The sequence below is a fragment of the Suillus fuscotomentosus genome (assembly GCF_016647785.1).
Source record: "Suillus fuscotomentosus strain FC203 chromosome Unknown F5891scaffold_5, whole genome shotgun sequence".
NCBI classification, from domain to species: Eukaryota; Fungi; Basidiomycota; class Agaricomycetes; order Boletales; family Suillaceae; genus Suillus; species Suillus fuscotomentosus.
In genome coordinates this window covers 950,577-976,416 of record NW_024539517.1, presented here as the reverse complement: position 1 = coordinate 976,416, position 25,840 = coordinate 950,577, and the positions used below count along the sequence as shown (strand labels likewise).

General features: G+C 47.8%; 6 protein-coding genes across 6 annotated transcripts; 3 read left to right on the top strand and 3 right to left on the bottom strand.

Moving 5' to 3' along the window:
• Positions 1 to 134: 134 nt before the first annotated feature.
• F5891DRAFT_1004884 (uncharacterized protein) lies at positions 135 to 4,310 on the bottom strand. The gene is made up of 8 exons (XM_041360368.1): positions 3,263 to 4,310; positions 2,737 to 3,213; positions 1,843 to 2,548; positions 1,496 to 1,788; positions 1,341 to 1,436; positions 956 to 1,285; positions 825 to 897; positions 135 to 763 (listed from the first exon to the last, which is right to left on the bottom strand). Exons 1-8 carry the CDS (start codon positions 4,132 to 4,134, stop codon positions 284 to 286), a joined length of 3,327 nt encoding a protein of 1,108 aa, XP_041231858.1. The 5' UTR covers positions 4,135 to 4,310; the 3' UTR covers positions 135 to 283.
• On the bottom strand, positions 4,311 to 6,251 carry F5891DRAFT_1004875 (kinase-like domain-containing protein). The gene is made up of 8 exons (XM_041360367.1): positions 6,097 to 6,251; positions 5,488 to 6,024; positions 5,370 to 5,435; positions 5,132 to 5,317; positions 5,055 to 5,085; positions 4,965 to 5,002; positions 4,676 to 4,906; positions 4,311 to 4,623 (listed from the first exon to the last, which is right to left on the bottom strand). Exons 2-8 carry the CDS (start codon positions 5,812 to 5,814, stop codon positions 4,411 to 4,413), a joined length of 1,092 nt encoding a protein of 363 aa, XP_041231857.1. The 5' UTR covers positions 5,815 to 6,024; positions 6,097 to 6,251; the 3' UTR covers positions 4,311 to 4,410.
• Positions 6,252 to 6,610: 359 nt separating this feature from the next.
• Positions 6,611 to 8,623, top strand: F5891DRAFT_557486 (kinase-like domain-containing protein). The gene is made up of 9 exons (XM_041372252.1): positions 6,611 to 6,976; positions 7,047 to 7,167; positions 7,234 to 7,299; positions 7,359 to 7,544; positions 7,599 to 7,629; positions 7,679 to 7,716; positions 7,768 to 7,977; positions 8,030 to 8,341; positions 8,400 to 8,623. Exons 1-8 carry the CDS (start codon positions 6,966 to 6,968, stop codon positions 8,255 to 8,257), a joined length of 891 nt encoding a protein of 296 aa, XP_041231856.1. The 5' UTR covers positions 6,611 to 6,965; the 3' UTR covers positions 8,258 to 8,341; positions 8,400 to 8,623.
• Positions 8,624 to 11,608: 2,985 nt separating this feature from the next.
• Positions 11,609 to 14,771, top strand: F5891DRAFT_1004841 (kinase-like domain-containing protein). The gene is made up of 16 exons (XM_041360366.1): positions 11,609 to 11,798; positions 11,847 to 12,212; positions 12,266 to 12,328; positions 12,397 to 12,588; positions 12,650 to 12,680; positions 12,731 to 12,768; positions 12,818 to 13,033; positions 13,084 to 13,185; positions 13,242 to 13,345; positions 13,396 to 13,558; positions 13,608 to 13,664; positions 13,714 to 13,905; positions 13,957 to 13,987; positions 14,040 to 14,077; positions 14,128 to 14,355; positions 14,403 to 14,771. Exons 1-16 carry the CDS (start codon positions 11,628 to 11,630, stop codon positions 14,619 to 14,621), a joined length of 2,211 nt encoding a protein of 736 aa, XP_041231855.1. The 5' UTR covers positions 11,609 to 11,627; the 3' UTR covers positions 14,622 to 14,771.
• An 80-nt stretch (positions 14,772 to 14,851) lies between these two features.
• F5891DRAFT_557880 (uncharacterized protein) lies at positions 14,852 to 17,447 on the bottom strand. The gene is made up of 4 exons (XM_041372253.1): positions 17,043 to 17,447; positions 15,595 to 16,992; positions 15,399 to 15,543; positions 14,852 to 15,348 (listed from the first exon to the last, which is right to left on the bottom strand). Exons 1-4 carry the CDS (start codon positions 17,124 to 17,126, stop codon positions 14,885 to 14,887), a joined length of 2,091 nt encoding a protein of 696 aa, XP_041231854.1. The 5' UTR covers positions 17,127 to 17,447; the 3' UTR covers positions 14,852 to 14,884.
• A 5,387-nt stretch (positions 17,448 to 22,834) lies between these two features.
• On the top strand, positions 22,835 to 25,022 carry F5891DRAFT_557293 (uncharacterized protein). The gene is made up of 9 exons (XM_041372251.1): positions 22,835 to 23,121; positions 23,174 to 23,497; positions 23,551 to 23,844; positions 23,896 to 24,102; positions 24,160 to 24,315; positions 24,364 to 24,459; positions 24,529 to 24,672; positions 24,732 to 24,894; positions 24,951 to 25,022. The coding sequence occupies exons 2-9, from the start codon at positions 23,195 to 23,197 to the stop codon at positions 24,962 to 24,964; spliced, it is 1,377 nt and encodes a 458-aa protein (XP_041231853.1). The 5' UTR covers positions 22,835 to 23,121; positions 23,174 to 23,194; the 3' UTR covers positions 24,965 to 25,022.
• The last annotated feature ends 818 nt before the right edge of the window (positions 25,023 to 25,840 follow it).

Here is a 25,840-nt window from a genome sequence, read left to right as displayed (position 1 = left end):
CCATGTATTGACTGGTGGGGCACGTCCTACGCCAGGGCATTTTGTGAATTCAGAAATGCAATCAGGGCATCGGGTGCCGTCCTTAGACTAGATCGAATTGTCCTCCATAGAGTAATCTCTCAATAGGACAAAACTTGGAATAGAAAAAAACCTCATGTATATTCTCGAAATATACTTCCGATTGACGGCTATCCGAGCCTCATGTCCGCTTTATCACAGTTAAATCTATCTATAAATCTCTCCCATCATGATCACCGCCAGCCAAGCTCTCAACTAACTGGCTCTACACATCATCCTCCCAATCATCCGGTATCGCCTCTTCCTCTCCACCCATCTCCAGACTAGCTGCCTCCCTCGCGCGCTGCACAGAGGACGACACCCACGCTCCACCACTCGGTTTCAAATTCATAGTAGCAGTACCAACTTGAGTCCCTCCCGAGCTCGAGGACGCACCAGGCGCAGGCGAAGGACTCCCAGACCCAGACCCAGGGCGTGTGACAACTGCCGTCCACCTCCCGCCTGCTTCTGCGACCTTTGGTTGGGGTTTGGCCCATACACCACTTCCGCTCGTCACGCTCGATATAGGCTTCGGAGCTCGTAAATCAGCGAGTTTGCCTAGGACTGCAGGCGATGGCGTTGGTGATGGGAGCGACGCAGATAGGAGTGGCGTCGGGATGCGCGTGTCAACGCGCCGGATAAGCTGTACGCTTCGGTGAGGTTCTTGATCGATCATCTGTGTATCCATGCGGTAGACAGATGCGAGCTGGGCGTAGTTGATATATCAGCATCACAAAAAACATTGTTTCAAAAACTGGAAAACTCACGTCATGCACGACTTTACGTCTTTCAGGAGGCATATGCGGCAGGACTTGCGTGCGTTTGTCAGAAGTGATGAAACTAAAACAGAGATAGAGTGAGAACGTGCATCAGATTCATGAGAAATACCGTCACTCACTCTGCAAACGTCTTCTCCACTAGCCCCACAAACTTACTGTTCGCTCTCGTAAAAGTCACTAGGTCATCATTGTAAGTGACCTTGGCCTGTAAACCCTCGCGCTTCTCGGGATTGATGCCAAGAGCGTCTGCAAGTCGCGCATTGCGTTTCTTGATTGCGCATTCACCAGTGCATTTGAGCTGAGCGGTTGAATTTCCTTGGGAGCATGGGATAGAGGAGCGGAGGAGGCCGCAGGGACAAGTGAGAGTGACGAGCGCGAGACAGGCCTCGGTTTCAGGGCATGCTGCTGGGGCGTGGCATGGTTGGGTGCATGGGTGTTGTGCTGGCAAGCTAGATTAAAGGAGAAATTTATATCAGTTGAAGTGGGGAGAATGGAAGAACTAACCATGATTTGCGAGACTTGCCGCATACAGCAGTACACGTTCCACAGTCGTCTGCGTGGCACAAGCGTTCGCAATGATGGAAACCGCATGCTAGCAATCTGTGAAGCATTAGTAAAGTTAATCGATACGATCACTGTCAGACAGACACAAAACTCACTTTCCGCATACCGTACCACAACTCACCCGCTCCTGCGCACACCTGACATTATCCACCACCTTCTTCCCGCACGCACACTGTTTGCTGGTGAGGAAAGGACACGGTGGGCAAGGAGATGCTTCCACTGGTTCGCTTGGATCCGCACCAGCGATGATGACGCCCTCATGACACGCATGAGGGACGCGCGAATGGCCACATGGAGGTGAAGGCCTTGCGCACGGATAACTGCAAGTCATCGTCGTACCACATGGAATTGGAGGCTCCAAAGCCGTCCGGCCACACGGGCATATAAGCTATTCGAACGTCAGGCCAAAACACAACGATGATCAATAGAAAAGACAACTTACATCTTCATAAACACTCTGCAGACACACCCCACACGCGCCTCGGTGGTCCTTTCGCTCGCACCGGTGATTCCCACAGCTCAACATCTTCCCGCACGGGAGGTCACACTCGTGTAGCCCGCCTTCTTCAGCACCAAGCTCGTCCAACAATCCTGCGCGTCTCTTGCCCTTTCCTTTTTGCACAGCAGCAAGGGATGCGAGAGGGCAGCAAATGCGATTACATTGGTGGCGTCCACATATGCGTAGGGCGATGCATGCACGATCGCAAAGGACATCCCCGGCTTCGTTACCTTTACTAGTTTCGATGACTTCGCCGCACTTGATCATCACTTTCGTCGCTCCGCATCGACAGGTGCGCTCTATGAGCTCGGTGCATGGTGGGCAGGGGCCAGTATGACAGCTTACCCCACATTGGTGCGAGCAGTCGGGTAAGGTTTTGATGCACTGTTGCTTGCATGTAGGCACAGGAACAGTACAAGATGTGCGGGGTCCGAGGAAATACGCAATGTCTTTACCACTGGCGTCGCATTTGGGAGTAGTTATTGATTCCAGTTCGTGGATATAGCGATCGTGTTGTTCGACAGTAGGGAGAGCGAACCTGCTGCAGGCGCAGGTTTGCATGATGGATGGATCAAGCGGGCATCTTGGAGGTGTGAAGGACGGGGGATGACATCCTTTCTCACATGTGTGTACTCCGCATGCAAAAGGTCTGTGAAAGGGACGTCAGCATACATGTGCGTCACAATGATTTTAGAATGAGGTAGGATATCCTTTATCGGTTGCAGGAGATACGTTAGAGTAAAAAGAGAATATGGATATATGCGCTGCATCATGCGCGAGCCTCCGTCAAACACGCGCCATAAGCAATAAGCAAGATGAAGGTGAATAAATACTTGCCTGCCACACACGCCATCACATTCATAGCGGCCCTCCCAACCAAGCTCTCCCTCAACAGCGCATACAACAGCCCACTTTTTCCTGTCGCCACACGGCACTTCTTTCTCCTCTTTCCCACAATAACACGCGACGATTTCAGCCACGACACATGGCTTACACTCACCAGGGTGGCAAACCTGAGCGCATGTATGCTGGGGATTCCCACACAACAAGGGTTTACTACAAATGACGCCACAGGACACGCCAGTGGTGGCATTTGGAGATGCCAGGGAAGAGCAACGGACCGTTGAGACTTGGCGTCCACACCAACAGCCCTTCCGGACGGTAACAGCGCACGGTGGACAGGGACCAGGGTGGCAGGGAAGAGGACAGCCGTGACCACAAGCAGAGATACGTACGCGGGAGCAGGGATGTGCACAGCTATGCGGGGTGACAAGGCGAGTGGGGGATGGATCTGTGATGCGATGACAAAAGCACCTGATAATAAAATGTAAGTACACGATACAGATAGATAAGTAGCACTTGCCGGTAGCTGGATGGTACAGATTCACGTTTGGCTTGACAACCAGGACATCTCCATTCGCCGGTACGTTCCTCGCCACGGGCACGCCATGCATCTTGAAGGTCCTTGACGCTTTTGGAAGCCCAAGCCCGAATGCACTTCAGGTGAAATGTGGTCCAACAGCATTGGAGGTTTTCGGAGAGATCTGAAGAAGAGCAGGACCATGTAGGCTGTTCTGGACGAATGGGGTTGAAGCAAATTGGGCAGTCAGGATAAGGATGGGTGCTGAGGGCATGAGTAAGGGTCGAAGTGAGGTCATCGGCGAGAGGTGCCTTGGGTCTTGGAGGTTTGGCTTTCTTGAGCGGCAAAGAAGCTTTCTGTGAGAGATGGGCTTCAACCTCAGGTTTTGAATCGCCGGTTAACGGTGTCGGTTCAGAAAGTGACGGATTAAATTTGGAACGTCGCGATGGACGCTTCGACTGCGGTTGGGGTTGAGAATCAGTGACGTTGGGCTCATTCACAGTGATGGCCCCCTGGGGACGTCTTGGAGGGCGATTCTTCCTTGGCCGTGCATTTCCACCACCTGTTTCACCTGCAACAGAGTCAGAGCCAGTTGTGGTCTGGGAAGCGCCAGGTGGTCTACGCCAATTTGAGCTTCCCTGCCCGTGATCATGAGATCGGTTCTGATCAAAGTTTCGGCGAGGCTTCCTGCTGCTTGTACTATCTGTCTCCGGAGCAACTACGACAATCGAACTGGCTGCATTCGCTGAAGGAATGTGACTTCTGGGGCGATTGCCACGACGGTTTCTGCTCGAGTTTGAGGTTGGATTCGCTATAGAGGGTACTTGGTTCTCAACTTGATGTTGGATTGTAGTTCCAGGTGAGGATGTTTCCATGCGAAGGGGACTGGTATAAGCTAGTATAAGCTGCTGGCTCTATGGGTGCTCGAGGCGAAATATATATTGCTGAGTCAGCCTTTCCGGCTCCGGCCCAGGCGAGTCACTGGGATCACTGAGTAAAAATGACTGTGCTTTTCCGGTGACTCTACGTTATTTCTGATATCTGCGGGGTGGTATGTTCAAGGTCAAGTGACTCGGCCGTTACTACTCCGGCTGTTCCCGAAATCTTGCTATAGTATTCATAGCAGCTACATAGATTGTAATTACTCGTCATTAAAGCTTCTGCAGCTCGGCTTCTATGAACGCTACGATTTCCTGGACTTTAGGTCGAGCATTGGAATTGGTGGACAGACATTTCAGCCAATACTGCTTATGGCCTTCGTCAATGCCGGCGAGCTGGCGGAAAGGCTTTCTTCCTCCCAATATCGCCGCTATCACGTGAAACGCTTGCACCAGCGAGTAGTAAGGTTGTTGACCACAAAGTAGCTTCAGAATGTCAGACATGCACCGATTTCAATGAACGAAATATGATACTTACCTGAAGCACGATACAACCGTGAGAATATACATCTGCTGAGTTTGTTGGTTTTATTGGCTTTGTCCCCTCCTCTTGTTCTAAATCAGGTAGAGCGACCATTTCGGGGGCCATCCAACGCACGTTACCCCCGTGGCAGGAGTTGAATGTGGGGTTTCCCGATTCTGCAAGGATCATCGAGAGACCGAAGTCTGCAAGGCAAAGCTTGTCATCGCTATTGATGAGTACGTTGTTCTGAATTCATGATATCGTCATCTCTCAAGCATAGTTCTGTAAATGATAAGAGATATACCGGTGTCAAATCGCCATGGACAATGCCCTTTTCATGCACTAAGGGACCATTTCAACCTGAGTCGCGCATCAAAAAATAGAAACCACGCACAATACTTGAGACCGGATGCTATCTGACGTGACTGCTTTGCTTGAGATTCAGCTAGTCTTTCAAACACAAGCACTTACCATGTCCAGCTTCTGGAATGTCGAAAGCGGAATTTGTTGTTTTGACAGGTAGCTATCAAGAGACCCTTTGGTCATCCATGATGAAATAAACGCCGGCAAGTGGCTGAAGCCAGTTGTAATTCCGTGAAGCGAGAGGATGTGTTCGTCTTTCAAGTTGGCCCAAACGTGGGCCTCGCGTCGTAGGTCCTGTCAACCAGAAATCTGCAAGTCACGTTGATATGCTATAACGAAACCTTACCCTTGCAGCCTTTGCCAACAGTGCCGTTTCACTGGCGTCAAGGACCCTTACTGCCTTGATTGCAACCTAGGAACAAACAAATCAATCTGCGTGCACGCGTGCTTGGAGTTGGGCTCACTGTGACAGGGGGATTGCCGGAAGGGGTGGACCAGATGCATTGCCAGATATCACCAAAACCACCAGTGTGATTAGGAATATTGAGAGTTCTCTTGATTTCTGCCTCTGGGATTTCTTTGAGAGGAGTTTTGAAATTAATGTTGTGTCGTGGCATCTTTATTTGTCTTGGAAGAGAGTGTGGGTGTATGTGATACGTCAAATAGCAAATACAAGCAGGGTATAAGTACAGAGCGTTCCACCTAAATGGCAGATAACAGATAAATGATAAGCACATCACATGAACAAGTATATCACAAGTCATTGATGTTCGATGAAGAATGTGTGACATACCGGCAAGCGCCTACACTAAGTTTCGTGCATAGAGCTCCAACTACAGCATTGAAGGGCCAACCGTTCGACCGAGCGCTGGAACGTTCAGCGCTCATCTACGGACACCAAACTTTTCTGATTCCATAGATTTCTGTCAATCTCCGTGAAAGGGTGTCCGTCTTAGTTTCACTGGGATTGATAGATTATCTGATGATATACTTGTCTGGGTCTTGCATGAGCCAAAAAATGACACGCCAGTGAGCACTGAGGACGGCTACTAGGGCGACTTTTGACCACATACCTGCTTTCTGGAAAATGTTTGACACATGTGATGAAACAAGAAATTTGAACGCTCAAGAACCAGCACAGCAACGTTATCGTAGGCGTTTAGCTGCAGTCGAAGTTTCGATTGAAGAAAACATGATTCAGCTGACTCGCTCAGAGCGCTATTACGTGCATATCATTGGTAATATACAGGAACAAACCTCATTCGGATTTCCCCACTTCCATTTCCCACTTCGCTGGTGGCTGAATCGAAGATCTCATCATTCTAGTGGGGTAGCCTGCCAACATAGTATGTTGCGCCAACCTCAGGCGTCCGTTGAGGGTGACAATGGTGAGATCTTATTTCTGCATACTGATGACTTTTCTCAGATAACTTAAGCGTAGTGCCGAGTCGGACATTCGGCTACATATCATAGACCGTTCGGTGACTGGCTCAGCGCTGCAGCCTCACAGCTATATGTTTCATATGAGTATAGATGGATTAGCAGCATCTGGTATTTTAATAACATAGGTTAGAATGGCAAGTCCATGCGCCCACAGGCGTCATCCCTAGACCAGGAATGACCATTGGTCGTTATACATCTAGCGTTGAGCGCTGAGCGCTGATGGAGCAAATGACCTTGCTCACTTCTACCACCGATCCTCTGACAGAGGATCGGTGTAAGAGGGGCCAAACAAGTATAATTACATAACGATAGAAGATAGCAAATTGTCATAAGAATCAAGCATGCCTCTCAAGTTGTAGTTATCCCACATTTTCTTCTTTCAGTATGAAGGTCCTGTTTCGTACTTGGTTTCAAGTCTGGTTGAAGAAGTGGCAGAGGAGATCACGCTTGCTCCTTGCCAGCCTCGGGCTTGGTTCGAAGTCGGCACAAAAAACAACATATGACGAGAATGTAATTGAGAATGAGTTTGTTTTTCTATGCATTTATGTCACGCAATTTTGACTGAGCACCGGGTTATTAGTCTGCCCGACCTCACTGAGCAAATAACCAAGGAATCATCCCGATATCCTGTTGCTCAAGGCAGCTTCGGGGATGTTTGGAAGTGCATACACAGCTTGAAGCACCCTCAAATCGCGGTAGAGGCGAGTGGCTCCTTCAAGTTTGCACCTGTTAATATGTGCTCACACTACCGTTTCCCTCTCCACCAGTCTGTTGCAGTAAAGTGTCTGAGACTTGAAATTCCGAACGATGACTGCAAGATAAAGGTTACCGAGGTTTGGGCGGCTCCGCATGCTGGTACCACGTGTTTATCTGCTAATGTACAACATTTCAGAGTCTAGAATACGACTTGCAGCGGAACGCTAAGCTAGAACACGCCAATCTGTTACCGTTTCTGGGAATAACTCAAGGGTTTGGTCCGCTGCCTGCTATCGTCTCCCCATGGATGCAGAAGGGCTCGCTTACCATGCTTCTGGAACACGATTTTCAGCAACTCACTCTCACTCGGATGCTCCAAATCGTGAGTCTTTCTTTATGTACGGTGTAGCTCCCGTCTTAATCTTTGCTGTTATAGCTCAAAGATGTCGCTTCAGCTCTTCAATACTGTACGCGGTAAATGTCACTTGTTTGGCGCAAAGCTGACGTGAATATTAGTGCACTCCAAAAACATAGTACACGGGGATCTCACTGGCGTGAGTACCACATGTGCCTCCTTCGTCATCGCAATTATTGACGCGACTCAGAACAACATCCTCATCAATGAGAACGGCAACGCCTTTGTGGCTGACCATGGAATTTTCATTTTTTGTGCCGAGCTCCACGGCACGTCATATATCAGGAGTAATGTGCGATGGGCTGCACCTGAAAACTTCCAAGTCCCGGAAGATGACGAGTCAATAAGCCTGCCCCAATTGGCATCAGACATATATTCTTTCGGCTGTATCATGTTGCAGGTTTGTGAGCGGATCTTGGCACCATTCAATGTGATTGTTATTATCTTTGTAGGTCTTTACAGGAAAAGTTCCGTATTCCGAATTTCGAAGTGACCATCAAGTTACCGTGCAGATACTCAGAGGCAGAAAGCCTGCTCGGCCAGTGACTCCGTCCGTAGCAGATACTCTGTGGGATTACATACAGAAGTGCTGGCTTGATAAACCGGAACACAGGCCTTCGGCCGAGGAAGTCCTTACATTTATACAGGGACAGCTGAAACTGCTAGAGGAAAGCTCCTGATACTCTAATACGACTCGTAATGCCATGACGGTTTCCTAGCATTTTTGTGTTGTATTCTCTGTCTTGCGCTCTATGCAACATATTGTTCGCAACATTTCATGTCTTGATATCTCTGTTGAAGACTCACTCCTGCTACTCGCAGGTTTGGAGTTATCATATCGGCGTGTCCACAGATAGTGTCATCGAGAGACTAAATCACAAAAAAAAACTAATACTGACGAGGGTATAAGTATCGCAATTGTGATACTGAGTAGATAACAGGTTCAGCATCTCTCCGACATGGTCGTTGTCTAGGCTGGACCTTGTGATAGCTGTTTAAGATGGTAACCGGGCGGTAATCAAAAGTTAGTACAATACCCTGTGTGGGGAGGTAAGCGCCATCAAACGTACATAGCCTGATTCATAGGCTTCGATAAGAACGTAAATTAATTCTTTTGCATGTCTAGACTAACTATTGAAGATGAGAACACGTGCCAACTGAGAGCAGGACACGGCCGGTGCACCATCAGCGTCGGGAAAGCAACCCAAAAGACGAGAACACGCACCTACTGAGAGCGGGACGCGGCCAAAGCACCATCAGTTTCAGGTTAGCAACCCACAAGACGAGAACACGCACTTCCTGAGAACGGGATGCGGCCAGAGCACCATCAGCATTCAGACTATGATTAGGGTTGTTGAAATTTCAACTGAAGACTGCAAGCGAAGTTTTGTGATAACATATTGTCTGCTGGATGTGGAAGTTGTGAATAAGGTGCATGTCTGCCTTCAGTTCTTGGAACAGAGTTAATGAAGGAATGTGCGTGCCACTGTTTACTGTAGCCTCCGTAGGAGCTCTATGATCATCGTTTGCATACTCGACTTTCGGTCGTTAGGTGCCATTAGCACCCAAAGGACAAAGATACATATCGATCGATCGAGTGACGAGCTTGGCATCGAGTCGAATACCTGGTGCCAATGTGATTCATAGCACTGCAGAAATGACATTAGCCTTCGACTTTAAGGTCTGTCTCCTGTTTGAAGACGACCTTCATGAGTCGTAAGGATCAGGAAGATTCTAATGCATTGGAGCTCAATACAGCTTTTGACCCACAAATTATGTAGCAAACTTACTTGGGATTGAAATCGATGGTGATGTGATCCACGTGATAATAACCCCAAGATGGTCGGTCAATGCGCCGAATGAGCTGCACCCACCGATGAGGTTCTTGATTGGGCATCTGTAAAAGGTAGCCGACATACATATGCTCAGTACATCAGCATCACAAGAATAAATCATCGACAGGACCGAGAGACAACGCGAACTGGCATTAGGAATAGTCATGTCCCCCGGGAGGATACCATGTGTAGCAAATGTTGGGTGCGTGCGTCAGAAACGACGAAATCAGAATGCAGACGAAGTGAGAACGCTCATCAGGCAATTGCAGTAACCACTTACTCCGCAGAAGTCTTCTCCGTCAATCACACAGACCTACCATCAATTCGCCTTCACGAAAGCCGTCAGGTCCTCATGATACGTGTCAGATTAATAGTGCACGGCTGCATGAGGCGTGAGCGTCTGAATTAGTGATGATGGTGGAACGTACCTCTGGTCTTGGAGGCAGCTCCTGAAGCTACCAGTGTTCAGTATAGTCCACTTCCCCACCAAAATCTACGTGCTCAGCATTCTTTGGCGTGTAATCCATTATTCGACGATTAGGAGGAGGACTGGTTTCAAGACGTAAAGCTTTGAGTAGTGCTTTGGTAAAGGTATCGAATCAAGTGGCAAAGTCTTGTGCTTGAGAAGTGGATATGATAGCGTTTGAAATGAAAGGGTGTCCGCTTTATCAGAGCGAAGGTCAACCTTGCAAGCGTTGCAGGTGGCGTATGAATATATGACGTGGAATGGAGATAGGGAAAAAGAAGTGGGGACGCTGAGATTGAGAAAATAGGGTGAAAGATGTTTTCGAAAAGACGGTAGGTTGAGATAACTCCTGTGAATTCGGGTGATTAGGATGCCTCAGAGGAAATAAGAATTAATCCTCCAGATAAATACTCGCAGCCAGTGAGAGGGAAGCGCTCTGGGTTTGTCAGGAGAGATATCGTTGAAGATGGAAAGATGAAACGATAGTCAAATAGATCGTGTGCATGATCACGGAACGTTCTGTACGTTTCCACTGAGCCAAGAAGGGGATGGAACTTTGATGTACGTATTTGAATTACGTCACCTAACAGGTAGAGAAGCTTCAAAGGCTGCATGTGCATAGTTCGGATCTTCCTATCTGAAAGATATGAATAACTCATGCCAGGGATCACCCCCGTTTTCACACTGACCCTCATGCACATAGTCCGACAAAGCACTGCCTCATGATGGCATTCGGCGTTTAACCGTACATATAAGGACGAAACAATACCGTCGCACCTCTAACGCTTCTCATCTTGAATGCTGCACTGAGAATTTTACCTCACAATGGACGTGAGTTGATCTTGATTTTACAAGCGTTATCAATGATGTTTGATTAACACGGGCAGAAGAGCAATGACATCGTTCAATTCAAGATCGAACCAGATCTCATTCCTGCGATAAACATTTCAAGAGATAGTATCTTTCCTACTTGGACAGGAGGCCTTGGCGATATCTGGAAATGTCTCATGACTACGCAATCTGGGACCCAACGTCCGGTAAGTTTACAAACAGGGGATGTTACAGCTCCAGTATTACGGTCATTTATCACAATCAAGGTCGCGGTCAAATCCATCAGGGTCTTGTCGGTAACAGGTATGCACAGTGGGGTTCTATTCAAAGGGTTTGTTCTGATTAGTCCGTGTCTCCCTCAATTTGCAGATGCGAAATTATTAAAAAAAATAGGCATGGTGAAGGCATGAAGTAGTTCACCCTTGCATTCGCTGATGAATTTACTTACAAGAAAATTCGTCGCGAAGCCTACGTTTGGATTCAATTATTGCATGACAACATTCTCCCTCTGGAGGGTGTTACCTTTGCCGAAGAATTCGGGTTACTTCCCGCGTTGGTCACTCCATGGATGGAAAATGGATCACTCGATGACTATCTGAAACGCGAATTTGTTGGTCTCTCGTGGGAGAGGAAGTTAAGTATGGTATGCATTTTATATATGCGGAGACGCGTTCAACTCTGACTCGACATTGCAGGTAAGGGAAGTAGCAGCTGGTCTCGAGTATTGTGGGTAGCACTCGACTCTGCACTTTGATTGACTGATCTCCTGTAGTGCATGGCAAGGGTATTGTCCATGGTGACCTTACTGCTGTAGGTTTCATTCGCCGTATTCTACGCATAAATGACGGTTCCACATTTTAGACCAACGTCCTAGTCGGTAGTGATGGGAGGCTCTGTCTCGGTGATTTCGGTCTCTCGATGATCCTTGCAGAATCAGGCAACGCTACATTTAACTCGTGTCCTATGGGCAATGTCCGATGGATGCCGCCGGAGGCATTTCAAGATGGAGATGAAGATGACGATGAGGCTAAAGATGAGAAACCAACCAAGGCCTGGGATGTTTACTCGTATGGTTGTATTATGATGCAGGTGCGTTGTGTGGTCTCATTCAAATGTCATGTTGCTGACATCATGCAGGTGTTTTTTGGCAATCAACCTTACGCCTGGATCACGAATGTTATCTCCGTTATGGGAGCACTGCAAAAGGGGCGCAATCCGTTCCGAGGCTACCAATCAGCTGGTATCGGCGAAGAAATACAGCAGATTGCGCAACTATGCTTGTCGAGGAACAGAGAAGACCGTCCGTTGATTGGCCAAATTACGGAGTTCTTGTGGTCACAGACAAACATTGCGAAGACTGTAGAGACGATGCTATTGCAACTTCCAGTCACAGTGACACGAATCTCGCAAGCAGTTCTCACGAAATGCGACTATCCCAATGGTTTGGACGTACTTGGTGCGGCTTTGAGATACAAGTGGGTGCATGAGTCGAGGGAGACTGAGGTCAGTGTATTTTCATGGATCTACGGATCTATATGCAACGCATCAATCGACAGGTCGCAGTCAAGATTTTGAGGGATAATGCTAACGGCTACAATGACATGAACAGAATATCTAATGTGAGTAAACACACAGTTTAGCATCGCTGTATAAATAAATCATCACTAAATCATGTATTGCTCGGCAGAGGATTTGTCGTGAGGTGTATGTCAGGAAAAGGTTGAGGCACAAGGCCATCCTTGCCCTCTATGGAATAACTGCGGGTTTTGGAATTATCCCGGGCCCATCCTTCGTATACCCATGGATGGCAGGCGGTTCGTTACGTGACTACCTGAAACAAGAGCACTCCGTTTTACCTGCGAGTCAGAAGCTGGATATTGTAAGTCATTTCAAAGTCCGTGGCATATTTAAATTCTTCGGCTCTGACCTCGAATGGGCAGCTACTAGAGGTGGCGCGTGGTATCGAATATTGTCAGTGTCCCTCACAGCTGCGCGTGCATAGAACTCACGCGCAAATTTAGTACACAAGCAGGACGTTGCACATGGCAATTTAACGGGTGTATGCTTCCATTACATGTGTTACGCAAAGATTCTCACCGCATTTCTAGGATAACATTTTCCTTGACGGTTCAGGCCGTGTGCGCATCGCAGACTTCAGTCGCTCTGTAATACTGGCTGAAGCAGATAGTGACATGTTCAACGAGCAGCTCCCGGGAGATGCAAGGTACACTGCACCCGAATTTATGTTCACTGGTGGCCGGACAGGAATACCAAAGCCGACGAAAGAAGGAGATGTGTACTCATATGGCTGCGTCGCAATTCTGGTACGTTGTGCAGCTCATCAACTTTCGCTTCTTACACCGCTATTCCCTAGGTATTGTCGGGAAAGGCGCCGTACTGGTGGATTTCGAAAGAGAGTCAAGTGCTTTCAGAAAGAAAGAAAAAGGGTACATCGCCTTTTCATCCTACTGCCGAGGTATGATTCTTGCGATGTTTCTCTTACGCAGCCCTCAAAAGACTTTTGATCCAAAGATTGATGAAGCGCACCTGAACTTGCTGCAACAATGCCTGTCGGCAGTTAAATCCCGTCCTTCAATTGAGAAGGTCCTCTACTTAGTTTTAGTCCAAAGTTTCGGGTGAGTTACTGACCCTTCTTTCGTGTGGCTACTGGGCTCATCATTTTCAGTGCTGCTGATCTGACAACCTCGGTCAAACGACTCAATAATGTTCACCAGAACGCCGGAGGATTTGCAAATGTTCATAGGTGTAGTCTCTCTCTAAGAGACATCGATGCCGTTCAACTAGCGGTTTTCCGCTACCAGTCTTCTTCCAGGTCAACTTGTGTTGACGTAGGTATCCTGTCCGTCATTTCGTTCTGCCTTTCTTACAGTAATCTAGGTCGCAGTCAAGGAAATATTTTTGAGAGGCGATACAGACACGTTGACGATTATCAATGTCAGTAGCTATGGATTCCACTTTCATTCAGCTGACCTTAGTTCTTTAGCGGTTGTCCAGAGAGATTAAAATATGGTTGAAACTTAAGCACGAGAATATCGTTCCTCTCTGGGGAGTTGCAGATGGCTTTGGCTTTGGCTTCCTCCCAGCACTTCTCTCACCATGGTTAGAAAATGGTGCGCTGAGCGGTTACCTTGAACGTGAGCACGAAATGCTTTCTTACAACGAAAAGTTTGCACTGGTTCGGTCAATTTCTCATTCTACCATAGTCCGCATGCTGATGTCTCTTTAGCTCAAGGACATAGCTCAAGGGCTTCAGTATCGTATGTTCAATGTTTTGTCGTTGATGCAAGAGTCGACTAACGCAGATTGCAGTGCATTCGCGGTCAATCACCCATGGTGACTTGAGCGGCGTACGTACACATTTATGAGTCGTGTGAAAGCCCAACTGAAGCTTGTTCAGAACAACGTTCTCGTTGATAAAGATGGAAAAGCAAGCCTCACCGATTTTGGTCTTTCTGCTCTCGTTCCTGAGAGAATAAGTCAAGTAGCATTAAAGCCAACCTGTTGCGGAGGCACCGCACACTACATGCCACCAGAATATCTGGCGGTGGATGATGAAGGCAATGCGTCAGCGCCGGTATTCTCTCCGAAAAGTGATGTATACTCTTTCGGAGGGATCATGCTACAGGCACGTAACATGACTCATCAATATTGAATCAGCTCATATTTCTGCAGGTATTGGAGGGCAAGGTCCCATACCATTACATCCACAACCAGTTCGCCGTAATGAACAACATATCACGCGGAATAAAACCCAGAAGGCCACCCATATCTGTTGTCATTGACAGCGACTGGCATTTCATGCAGACCTGTTGGTCAGGAGATATGGAGCATCGGCCCTCTGACGAAGACATCCTGAAGTTTGTGGAAGGACGGACTAGAATTCAGTCCTAGTTAATGTTGCCTCTGCACTTGTTTTTTTTTGTCGTGTGTAGATTAGGAATCATGCATCATGGACGTCGCCTGGATACAATGTCGAAATACCAATCGATCGCTTCTACCACTTCTCGGTTTGATCAACCCACAACATTAGTATGGTACGTTTCCTGCACAAAGCAAAGCAAAGTCACATTGGTCAACAAAAGCTACTAAAACATATAGCACAAGGTCCGTTAAATATCGTAGCACGCATTCGTCATCCGATTCTGAATCATAATCTAAGTCCTAATCGATTGATCGCCTAACGCTTTTGAATCTTTCATTTCATCTTCATCAACAGATGCCTCATCATCCGAAAAGTACTGATCCACAAATGCCATACGCAACGCTGTGCTCGGGCTGAACAGTGTGAACTTCGACTTCCCCAGGTGGACCTTGACCACCGAAAACATATATCCTTTCGGTGGCGAGTCGCTTCGTTGGCGAATCTCGTCAGCGATCTCTGGCCATATGGGGTCATCCCCAGGAAACTGCTCAAGCTTGTGCACGGGGAGCACGTGGACCTCCGGCGGATACACAGTCATGTCTAGCATGAGCACAAGTTTATCTCTGAACGCAGGGAACTGCCGCTGTGCTTCACGAACGCGCGATTCTACATCTTTGGCCATTCCCGAGATTTCACTGGTTTCGAAGCCTGCAATGACTTGAAGACTCTTACGGATATCGCGTGAGCCCCACGGCCCTGTTGGCGATTCGAACGAGAAGTATGAGACGAGGGCTGAATGGACTCACCAACGGTGCACCTTAGAACTTGACACCACTTCTTGTGTCCATTGTGCCAAGCGGTCCTTTGGCATTTCTCCGAGCAATAGATCGATACCAAGCAGCCTGCGCACTGACGCTTCTTACTGACAAACTTGGATGTGCACATTGGACACTGGCGCACATATGAGCACCCACATGATGGAACTAGTGATGATTAGCGTACTCCTGGACCACTGCACCTGTATTCGTGGAAGTTTATAGGTTGTACACTGCGATGGTCCATAGCATCGATAGTAGATGTCAGGACGAGTTCGAGAGCAACCCCCAACCCTTTGTCGCGTATCTCTCGTTTTTCCATAGGAGCACTTTGCATGCGAAACCAGTGTCGGAAAATTGATTCAACGACCCTGTGATACATGAAGAATGTGGCGAGGAGAAAGAGTAACTCTATGTCGCCCAAGCGGCCACGGGTTGGGTGATCACGACGATTGGCGTGAGGCGGGCAAACAACCCCCTTCTCCAACGTTTGAATGAGGCCAGCATCGATTGCCTGGCATACACATGCCACCCCGTCATCTGCATCGCGAATGGCAGATGCAATGTACGCGTACCCCGACCACAGAACGTTCTGCCTACCCGCGAGTCCCAGCTGGGGATGAAAATCTAATTCCTTGTTTGCTTGCACCAAGATCTTAGGCAACATCTGAGAGATCGCGTCCACCACCGTGCGAATTGAACCTTGGCGGATAAGTTGTGCGCAGCATGAAACGTCTTGGCGACTGATAACCTTGATAAACTCGAAGGAATAATGGAGGCCAACAGTGTAGAGATGAAGTTGTTTTATACTCCGATCGCCTGTCGTCCATGATCGAGGTTCTTCTACGGCGGCAGCATCTCTGGTAATCCGACGGATGTATCTGAGAAGGGTGAAAACAACGGGCTTCACCCCTCCTGCAGCTTGTATATAACTCGATAATGGAAGAGTGATTTTGTCTGGATCTTCGGATTCAGATACGCAAACATGGTTTGTTAGCGCAAAGGACGCCCGGAGCATGGAAACAAGGCCGTCCGTTGTATTTCCAGGATCGCCTTGAAGTACATCTCCCTGGAGGTTTCCGATCAATATCCATAACTGCGCAACAAAGTGCTGCACAGAAATAGAAGAACGGAGCAAATGACGCCCTTCTTCCGATTGGGTGCAGATTAATGAGAGCGGAGTGATGCACAATTTTGCAGCATCGAACACATTGCAAAGATCAGGGCGCGGAGGAGTAACTGAGACATCGTAAGGAGGAGGGAGGCAATTTCTAGCGAAGAACCGCATCCACGGGTATACTTCGTCCCACTTCCTTACAATATACTTTGTCACGGGATCGTCCTCGCCCTCAGACGTTGAAGGGGTAACCGTGGAGATTTTCACCAATCCCATGAGAGACCACTTTGCACGCATGATGGTAGGAATAGTCTTGGGATTGATGTAGTTTGGTACTTGAATTGAATCAAGCGTCGCGTGGAAGATGAGTGCCAAGCAGCAATAACGGGAGGAATTAAGCATCGAAATATAATCAACCAGCCTTCCCAGATCTGCGGTGGATCCCTGTAGAGCCCTTTTTGCAGTGATCTTGAATGCATATTAGTCATGGAACGAATAAGTATGATAAGGGGTCCAACTTGTGTTGCCACTGGCAGAGACTTCAGCGCTTGTGTTTCGCCTGCACTGAGCCGCAAACTTGATCCCACTGCAGCAAAGGACATGATGGATGGGTAGTACGGAATCTGAAAATGTGAGGGGTTTTAGTGAGGGACAGTTGGAAATTGGTCGATATTTAGTATATAAGTCGATCTTTGGGACAGTTATCATGCCGTGGTCAACACCCCAATTACAAAAGCCTCATGTCTGTGTTCTGATGAGTGCACGTAATATCCATCGAGTGGCCTTACTGAAGCAAGCCGTTTCTTGAGCCATTAAAAACAAAAAGACGAGCTGCAGTATATCCGTACGTAGCTTGTAGATGGTTGGAAATCATTATTGTCGTGGTGGTCATTCAGTGCGCTTGGTGACAGAGGAAGTTGAAGTATTATGTAATACTTAACTTGCCTTCTGAAACTTATCTGTTGGGAGCGTGCACCATGTATTGCACGTAATAAGAAACATCCATTCTTCCAAATCCAAGCAATCGAATCACCATATCAACACTTCAAATGAAACTCTAAACATGATTCTGCTCGATGAGCTCCACATTCATCAAGTACTCAGGGTGTCTCATGCACTACGCATCACTGCCTGGGCCAGCTGAAGCGTGTACACATTCCTGGAAAGTAGTTGTACTCAAGGCAATTCCTGCGTCAGATACTCTCGATTCTCGAACGTCAAGGATGATCGATGATCGATGAGGCATGGTTCCAATACAACTCACCGTGACTACATAGCGAATGTGCAACTTACGTCCTCTAGCAGTCTCCACGTTTGACATGGGTCCGACGGTCTGAACTTGAACACCATAGCATTAAATTGAGAAGGAATGGCTGTCGTCCTTCTTGAATAGTAGTGTGGCTACGGGGGACTGACTATTATAAGCAGTACTTGACTAGCTATAATAACATATGCTGAAGGCCTACTCCAAGAAGCGGCGGACTTCGAAACAAACCAACGAGTGCATTGTGCAACACCACACCTCCAAGTCGACCAATCCATTCCAGTTATTGTGATCGTACTTTCGAGCAACTTTTGAAATGATGGTAAGCGTGCTCTACTATTTTCCAGCGATACACTAACCTAAAAATCTATTATTCTCTGAACTACGAACCTACCAATTAACCACCCCTGGACCCTCCTGAACCTAGGCCTGACCATTGAACCGTTACCGGACCAAACCGTGGTTCGGTTCGAGGTTCAACGTTCAGATCTGTTCAGAACCGGATGGTGGCAATCTTAGGTACTTGGGTGTGAACGACCTGTCACTCTTTCGGTCTATGTGGTCAATACGATCCGAGCATTTACTGAACAGAAACTGTTAGCGGTCAGCTGCTGAAGTCACTTAGATGTGACTACCTCACTGAATCCCGTCGGATTCTTACTCAACGTCCCAAACATGCTTTTCCGAGGCAATCAAGAATGGCGAATACCTGGTGAGCGTTCTCATCATGAAGTTCAACTATCAATACTGCTATATTGAGCAAGGTCCAAACTTTTTTGCAAACTTCTCGGTTTGTTGGTGTATTTGAAATCATCTCATACTACCCCTAGTAGTTCAAGCCCTTGAATCAATGCACTACTGAAGACGATTAATCAGTCGATGGGGATAAGTTACTCATTGCCTTACTTCGAAGTCCGAGAACTTGTGATTGCTCATGCAAAGTCAGGACCCAGGGAACTGAAGAACCTCGGACAAGTGAAAATAAGTATCAATTCGCCAGCAAGTTGTAAGTAAGTGATAACCATGCTATGACCGTGGAAGCAACCGCTGGGATGCCTGTCTTCCCATTCCCAAACGGATGAGCCGTCTGTCTCATGATCATTGGTCTAGGCCTTTACCACAGTAAACGGATGATTGAACTTCTTTTAATATATCTCGCTTGTAAATCTCTGGAGTTTTTACCTTCTGTCAAAGTTTAATTCGGGGAAGACCTGTGCCATACTCTTCCAAACTCATGTTCGCCCCTGGGTCTGGGCCTGAAGGCCAGAGTGATTTTCCTTCCGCCACAGGGTGATCAAAAACGTGGGGGTCACAATCCTGGGCGCTACATCTATTCTATTGAGGCGTAAGGACTCGCGCTTGTTTCTGTGACTCATCAATAGTACTACTTGCGACGAAAGAACAAAAGGCTTGGATTAAAGACAACGGCACAATGATTCATGCTAAAGTCATATTCCTTGCAGTCACCTACATAGCATCAACCAGTTACACCATAGTCGGGCGTACGAATCCTCCGTGATGATGCGAAGATTGGGTATTCAGCGCACCGTAAGCTCAGTCAAACGTGATGCGAGTCGCACGTCCCCCTTTGCGCATATAGACAAAGGCTGCCAGAATTCCAATCTCTCTCAAAATAGTCTACATAAGTTCACGCACGTTGTGATCACATGAGCAAAGTTCGTCCACAGTGAGCACGATGAGATGCCCTCTTGGCACAATAACGTGGGTGCGTGAACGGTTCAACCACGAATGTGTAGTCTGCTTATCAATGGTAATTTGATTGCTCAAGGGAGGTTCTGTATGACACGGGTAATTTTAAGTGACATGCCCCTTGGAACTGCAGGGTTGTTGCACCGGAAGTACAACGGATCAGGACCTCGCTCTTTGATGCAAAAAGGGTGAAAGACACAGCAAAAGCAGGTGAAGAATGGTAATGAAGAGTCAAGAATCTTCAATAAGCGTGTTACGATCGTTGCCGTGGAGGTTGTGCGGTAATCAGTAAGGTTGACAAGATGCTGGGAACTTGTTAAAAATGTGTACTGCATGCGACTGGCACCAGTAGACACGGAGCGGGGTAAAACGTCAGCACGTCAACTTGGCGGCATTGTGGCTCAACATCAGATTGACAAATTAAAAAAATCGCAATGAGCTGCGATGCAACATTGGAGGATATCCGCAAGGCTGTGCGCTAATGCACACGAACACTATGAGAGAATCCATTGAATCCGCGAACTCAGCGAGCAAGAAAAAAAATCAAATAACGGACCTGGATGGCAAGCCGCAGTCGCTAATTCATAGCCTTGATCCTAACTTGGAACTGCAGACCCGGGCCCATGGCTGATCTCGAAAAAGCCCATCGATGATAGCAGAGTTAGAACAACTTGCAAATTTGCAAGCGTACATACGATATTTGAAAAGAAGCCTCGCAACTATCCAACCTCCATGAGAAAACCATTACACAGCTCCGAGAAAATTTGATAACTTACGGCTGCACAATTAGTAGTACATCTGCTATGACCATGCGGAAACATTTCAGGGCAACGCCATTCTTCATCTTGCCCTGGTAGAAGGCGCAACTTCATTCCGAACGAGCATGAAACGTAAAAACGGGATTAGTGCGTCTTATGTTACTGGTCCAGGCCCTCTGTTAGACTGAAATTATGTAAAGGAAAGGGCACCGTAGCGGCCTTGCAGGTCCAGGGAATGGCACTCGGATTTCTATTTTTTTTTTCCGTGTTTGCTTGAGGGAGTGTTTGTTGTATTGCATAGTGAGTCCGTTGCCAACATATGTAGCTCGTCGCCATTGTCGTGCTTATTTAAAACACACGCATACTACACGTCTGAATCAGGATGAATGTTGTACGAAAATGATACAATCAAGAGTCTGACTGTAAATTTTATGTTAAGGCGAGGTACTCGCACTTGTTCGACTCGAAAAGGCCCACCAATGATAGCAGAGTTAGAACAGTTGATCACACAGAAATCTGCACATAGCGTACACACCTGCAGCGCAGATCTCGAATCTCCTGAAAAAAAATGCAGGGAGCCGGAGTTCACATGTCACCGGGCAGATGATTGTCTAGAGAGTTATTCAGAAAAGCATGCGGTGTTATGTTCCTATGTACCTGGAATGTAACGAGCAAGGTATCTGTAAGAATATCAGTTTCGTGTATGCGTTTAGCATCCGGTAAAGTGGTATAAAACCTACAGTGAAACATACAGTGTACACACCACTTGAGCTACATCCAGAATCATTCCAGTACCAATTTCACTCACCACCAACAACCTCTAGTAAAATGGCACAGCTCATTCCTATCGTCAATCCCACTTGGGTGTTCGAAGATCGCACACAGACGATCTACGCAGCTGCAGATATTCCCAATAGCGAGCTGATGGTGACCTCCTCTGAGGACAGGAAGGTCCGTCTTTGGGACTTGAAGACAGGTCAGGTATTGAAGCAGTTGGCGGGGCACACCGGTGATGTGATGGGATTGGCGGTATCGAGAGACGGGAAATTGATAGCTACTGGTGACGAGAACGGCGAGCTCATCGCCTGGCAGGCACAAACTGGGGAGTCTCTCGCCAAAGTTTCCAAAGCCCACGGCAGTGCAGTCCGCTCCCTGGACTTTTCACCCGATGGTGCATTCATCGTTACCGCGTCGACGGCACGCAACGACCAAACGGTCAAGGTTTGGAACACCCAAAATTGGGAGTCAGAAGGATATCTCGCCTGCGGTAATACTGTCCGCTGCGTTCGGTATGCGCGGTCCAGCGTACATACGTTTGCAGTGGCAACAGATAAAGACATCCAAATTTACACCGACAGCAAACTCCAAACGACGTTGAATCACAGTCGCGGTACTCGATCACTCGCCTGGTCTCCTGATGCCAAGCGCCTTCTTTCGGGAGGAGATGACGAAGATTCCAATATAAGGGAGTGGGATACATCGAGCTGGACGCAGGTCGGTGAACCATGGACGGGCCACACGTACAAAATCAACTCCATCGCCGTTCATTCTGCTGGCACGCATGCAGTTTCCGCCTCTAGCGACAACTCTGTTCGTCTCTGGCAGCTCTCCGATAAACAAACCGTTGCCATCTTCCAGCACACTTCTTCTGTCATTTGCGCAGCCTTCTCCGCGTATGGCGCACACATTCTTAGTGGAGGTCATGATAAGAAAGTCTCGGTATGGACAGCACCCGTGGGTACTTTGCCAGTACTAGAAACTCCCGACTTTTACTATGAAGGAAGTCGTGACAACGGTAACTTCTCGCTGATTAGTAAAACCTTTACCATCTCATTTACGTCTTTTGATCAAAAAGGTTCCAGGCTCTGAATATGCGGTTCAAGGGTCCACTGTCACTCAAGGAAGCCCCGTTTCCACCTCTCACTTGCAGCAATTGTCTTCGACAACTTTCCAGTCGCAGCCACTTTCAACTGCCGTACAGCCTCTCACCACGGTCGAGATTACCAAGGTCCAACAGTCTCTTGGGAACGGGCAGTTATCTGAATCTGTCCACACTGAACAATCTCAAACTTCCCATGCCGAACAGTCTCTTTTCAATTCCCAGCGATCTCTGTCCAGTGCAGCAACATCTGTTACAGGGTCTGGACAGTCTGTTCTAAGTGGCAGGCAGGTATGATTCCATCCTTTACTTCTATGGCATCATTCAAAAGCCTTTTTTTCACGCAGACACTCGTAGTATCTGAGTCGGTCACTGGAAGTCCCTATTCCCAGCCTCTGCAGCCTGGTTTGACGACTGGAAGCTCTGATCTCAGGCTTCAGCAGTCAGTTTCGACGACTGCAAGCTCTGAATCCAGTTCTCAGCAATCGTCTTTGACGACTGTCCGCTCGCAGTCCGTTTTGCAAGCTGAACAGCCTATCACCGAACAATATCAAATTTCCAAGGCCGATCAGCCTCTGTCCGGTGCAGCAACATATGTTACAAGGCCTGAACAGTCTGTTCTAAGTGGCGGACAGGTATGATTCCATCCTTTGCTTGTATGGCATCATTCGAAGTTTTTTTTTTTCACGCAGACACTCGTAGTATCTGAGTCGGTGACTGGAAGTCCCTATTCCAAGTCTGTGCAGCCTGTTTTGACGACTGCAGGCTCCGATCTCAGGCTTCAGCAGTCAGTTTCGACGACCGCAAGCTCTGAATCCAGTTCTCAGCAATCTTCTTTGACGACTGTCCGTTCGCAGTCTGTTTTGCAGGCCGAACAGCCTATCACCACGGTTGAACAATATCAAATTTCCAAGGCCGATCAGCCTCTGTCCGGTGCAGCAACATATGTTACAAGGCCTGAACAGTCTGTTCTAAGTGGCGCACAGGTATGATTTCATCCCTTACTTGTACAGCGTCACTCAAAGCTTTTTCACGCAGACACTCGTAGTATCTGAGTCAATGACTGGAAGTCCCTATTCCACGTCTGTGCAGCCTGTTTTGACGACTGCAGGCTCCAATCTCTCAGGTTCGACGACCACAAGCTCTGAATCTAGTTCTCAGCAATCGTCTTTGACGACTGTCCACTCCCAGTCGATTTTGCAGGCCGAACGGCCTATCACCACGGTTGAACAGACTATTTTACGTGCTGGGCAACCTGTCTCAAAGGTTGAACAATATCAAATTTCCAAGGCCGATCAGCCTCTGTCCGGTGCAGCAACATATGTTACAAGGCCTGAACAGTCTGTTTTAAGTGGCGGACAGGTATGATTCTATCCTTTACTTGTACAGCGTCACTCAAAGCTTTTTTCACGCAGACACTTATAACATCTGATCCAGTGACCGGAAGCCTCTATTCCAAGTCTCTGCAGCCTGTTTTGACGACTCGAAGTTTCGATCCCAGCCTTCACCAGTCAGTTTTAACGACCGCAAGCTCCGATCCCAGGTCTCAGCAATTGTCTTTGACGACTGTCCACTCGCAGTCTGTCCTGGAGGCTGAGCAGCCTATCACCAAGTTCGAGCAGTCCGCCTTCAAGGCCGAGAAATACCTGTCCAAGGCAGAACAATATGCTAGCAAGTCTCAGTTAAAGGTTGGGCGGGTTGTTTTAAAGGTATGATTTCATTCTTTACTTGTAAGGTGTCGCTCAAGCTTTTTCACGCAGCAAACATTTGACATCTCCACGGCTGAGTTTCTTGCTATCACCAAGACGATCCGTGCTGCATCAATCGCAGGGGATTTGGCTACTGCTGAAAGGATCCTCACTCAAGAGATTGCTGCTGACGCCAAGAACTTCGCCTCCTATGCCAACCGCTCTTTCATTCTGGCACGCAAACTTGACTGGGACAATGCGCTTCGGGATGCAGCCAAGGTAACAACGATTCATCATGCCCTAACTAAAAACCTGCTGACTTTGATGTTCTCGTAGTCCCTTGTCATAAGGACATCATTGGCTGGTTATATCGCCAAGGGTATCGCGCTCTGCGGAAAGCAGCGCCTCGATGACGCGAGGACAGCCTTTGATTTGGGATTCACGTTTACTCAGGGAAACACGGATGCTACTGTCTTCCTTTACTTGATCAAGGCACGTTGTTTGTTCGTCTTGCGTACTCCGCGCCTCATCATATTTCAGGCTATTGCGCTTTTCAATGCCAATAGACACGAAGAGGCGATGCTTCGTGTGGATCAGCTGGCTTCTGCCGATTCCATCGCTTGTAGTATCGTTATGGTAAGTCTCCTGTTCGCAATCACGCTTGTGCTCGTCCGCTGACTGATGGGTCTGCACTTCGTGCATCAGGCGAGTCTGCGACTCCAACTAGGAATCATTGCCTTCAATGGTGCACGTCATGATGAGGCGGTCGAGCACTTCAGTGCCGCTGTCGAGGGTAGCACTTTCTTGGCTAAATCCCTCGTTCCTTCTGCCTTCGAGGCTTTCACTGTGGTGCGTTAAATATGACGTCACCGAAAAACTCACCGATCCTCAACTACGCCTTTTTGCAGCTCTTCGGATGGGACATCGCGGCATTGTGGCCAACCTCCAACAAGAGGCTGATCCGTGCGCTCCTTAGGGCTGGCAGGCTCGGAGAAGCTTTCGAATCATACCGTTTCGCGGTGGACGCGAGTGCTGATATTACGAAGACCAACTTACGTGCTTGGGCCTTGAGTGAGTCTTTTCAATGATGCCCACCCATGCTACAGTGCTCAACCTTTTTCACTCAGCTCTCTCGTTGTGATAAAGGGCATAGTATGCCTTCCCCGTGGACTGTTACATATTTATGTATCGAAACACGAGTCACTTCTGTGGTTCTACTTTTTTGATTATGCATGCCTGTTGCTTTTATCGCTACACTAACTTATTATAGAATGCAGACTAATGATTCTGCAATGCTTCTTCCCTTTATGCCACCGACAGTGTGATGATTCGTTAAAGTCCTGCAACAATCTGTGTTCGACGTGTACCTTGAATCTATTCCCGTTCAACATCTGTACACTAGGATCGTCGACTGAAAAATTCTTTTAGACTTGCTGGTCATTCAAAGGTCTATGATTACATGAGGAATGAGTTGTATGTCTACCGTTGTCTCGTCCTCTCCAACCGACGTTACTCTCCGGAATACACGATACACTAGCATCTCTTGGATTCCTCGCTGAGTAGTTATTTGCGCCAGGTACTCTCGCGATTTAGCCTCCACTGGCGCTCGCCTTTCAGAGACCCACTAATTTCTGGATAACGATATCAGTGGTAAGTATTAGCAGCCGAACGGAATATCAAATTTAAATAGTACGACTCTTTGACAGAATGTGCCTACGATATATCATATTTAACTCGATATGATTAACGCCGCACGAAGCGCCACGTGGGATATCTTAATGCTTTAAATCAGTCAGAGGATGCAACCATGTGACAACGCACCTTCTCTCAGATCGTTAATCTAATTCAAATATTATCTCAGCGCTCGACCGGTCGGCTTGATCATAGCTAGTCAATATTCTGTCGTTCAACTACTCACAAGCGCCATTTAATGGAAGCGACACATCAGGCTTTCAGGCAGGCAGCAGCCTTCGCTATCACTGCTTACGCCACGCACTGTTTCTAGTAGATCCTTTCC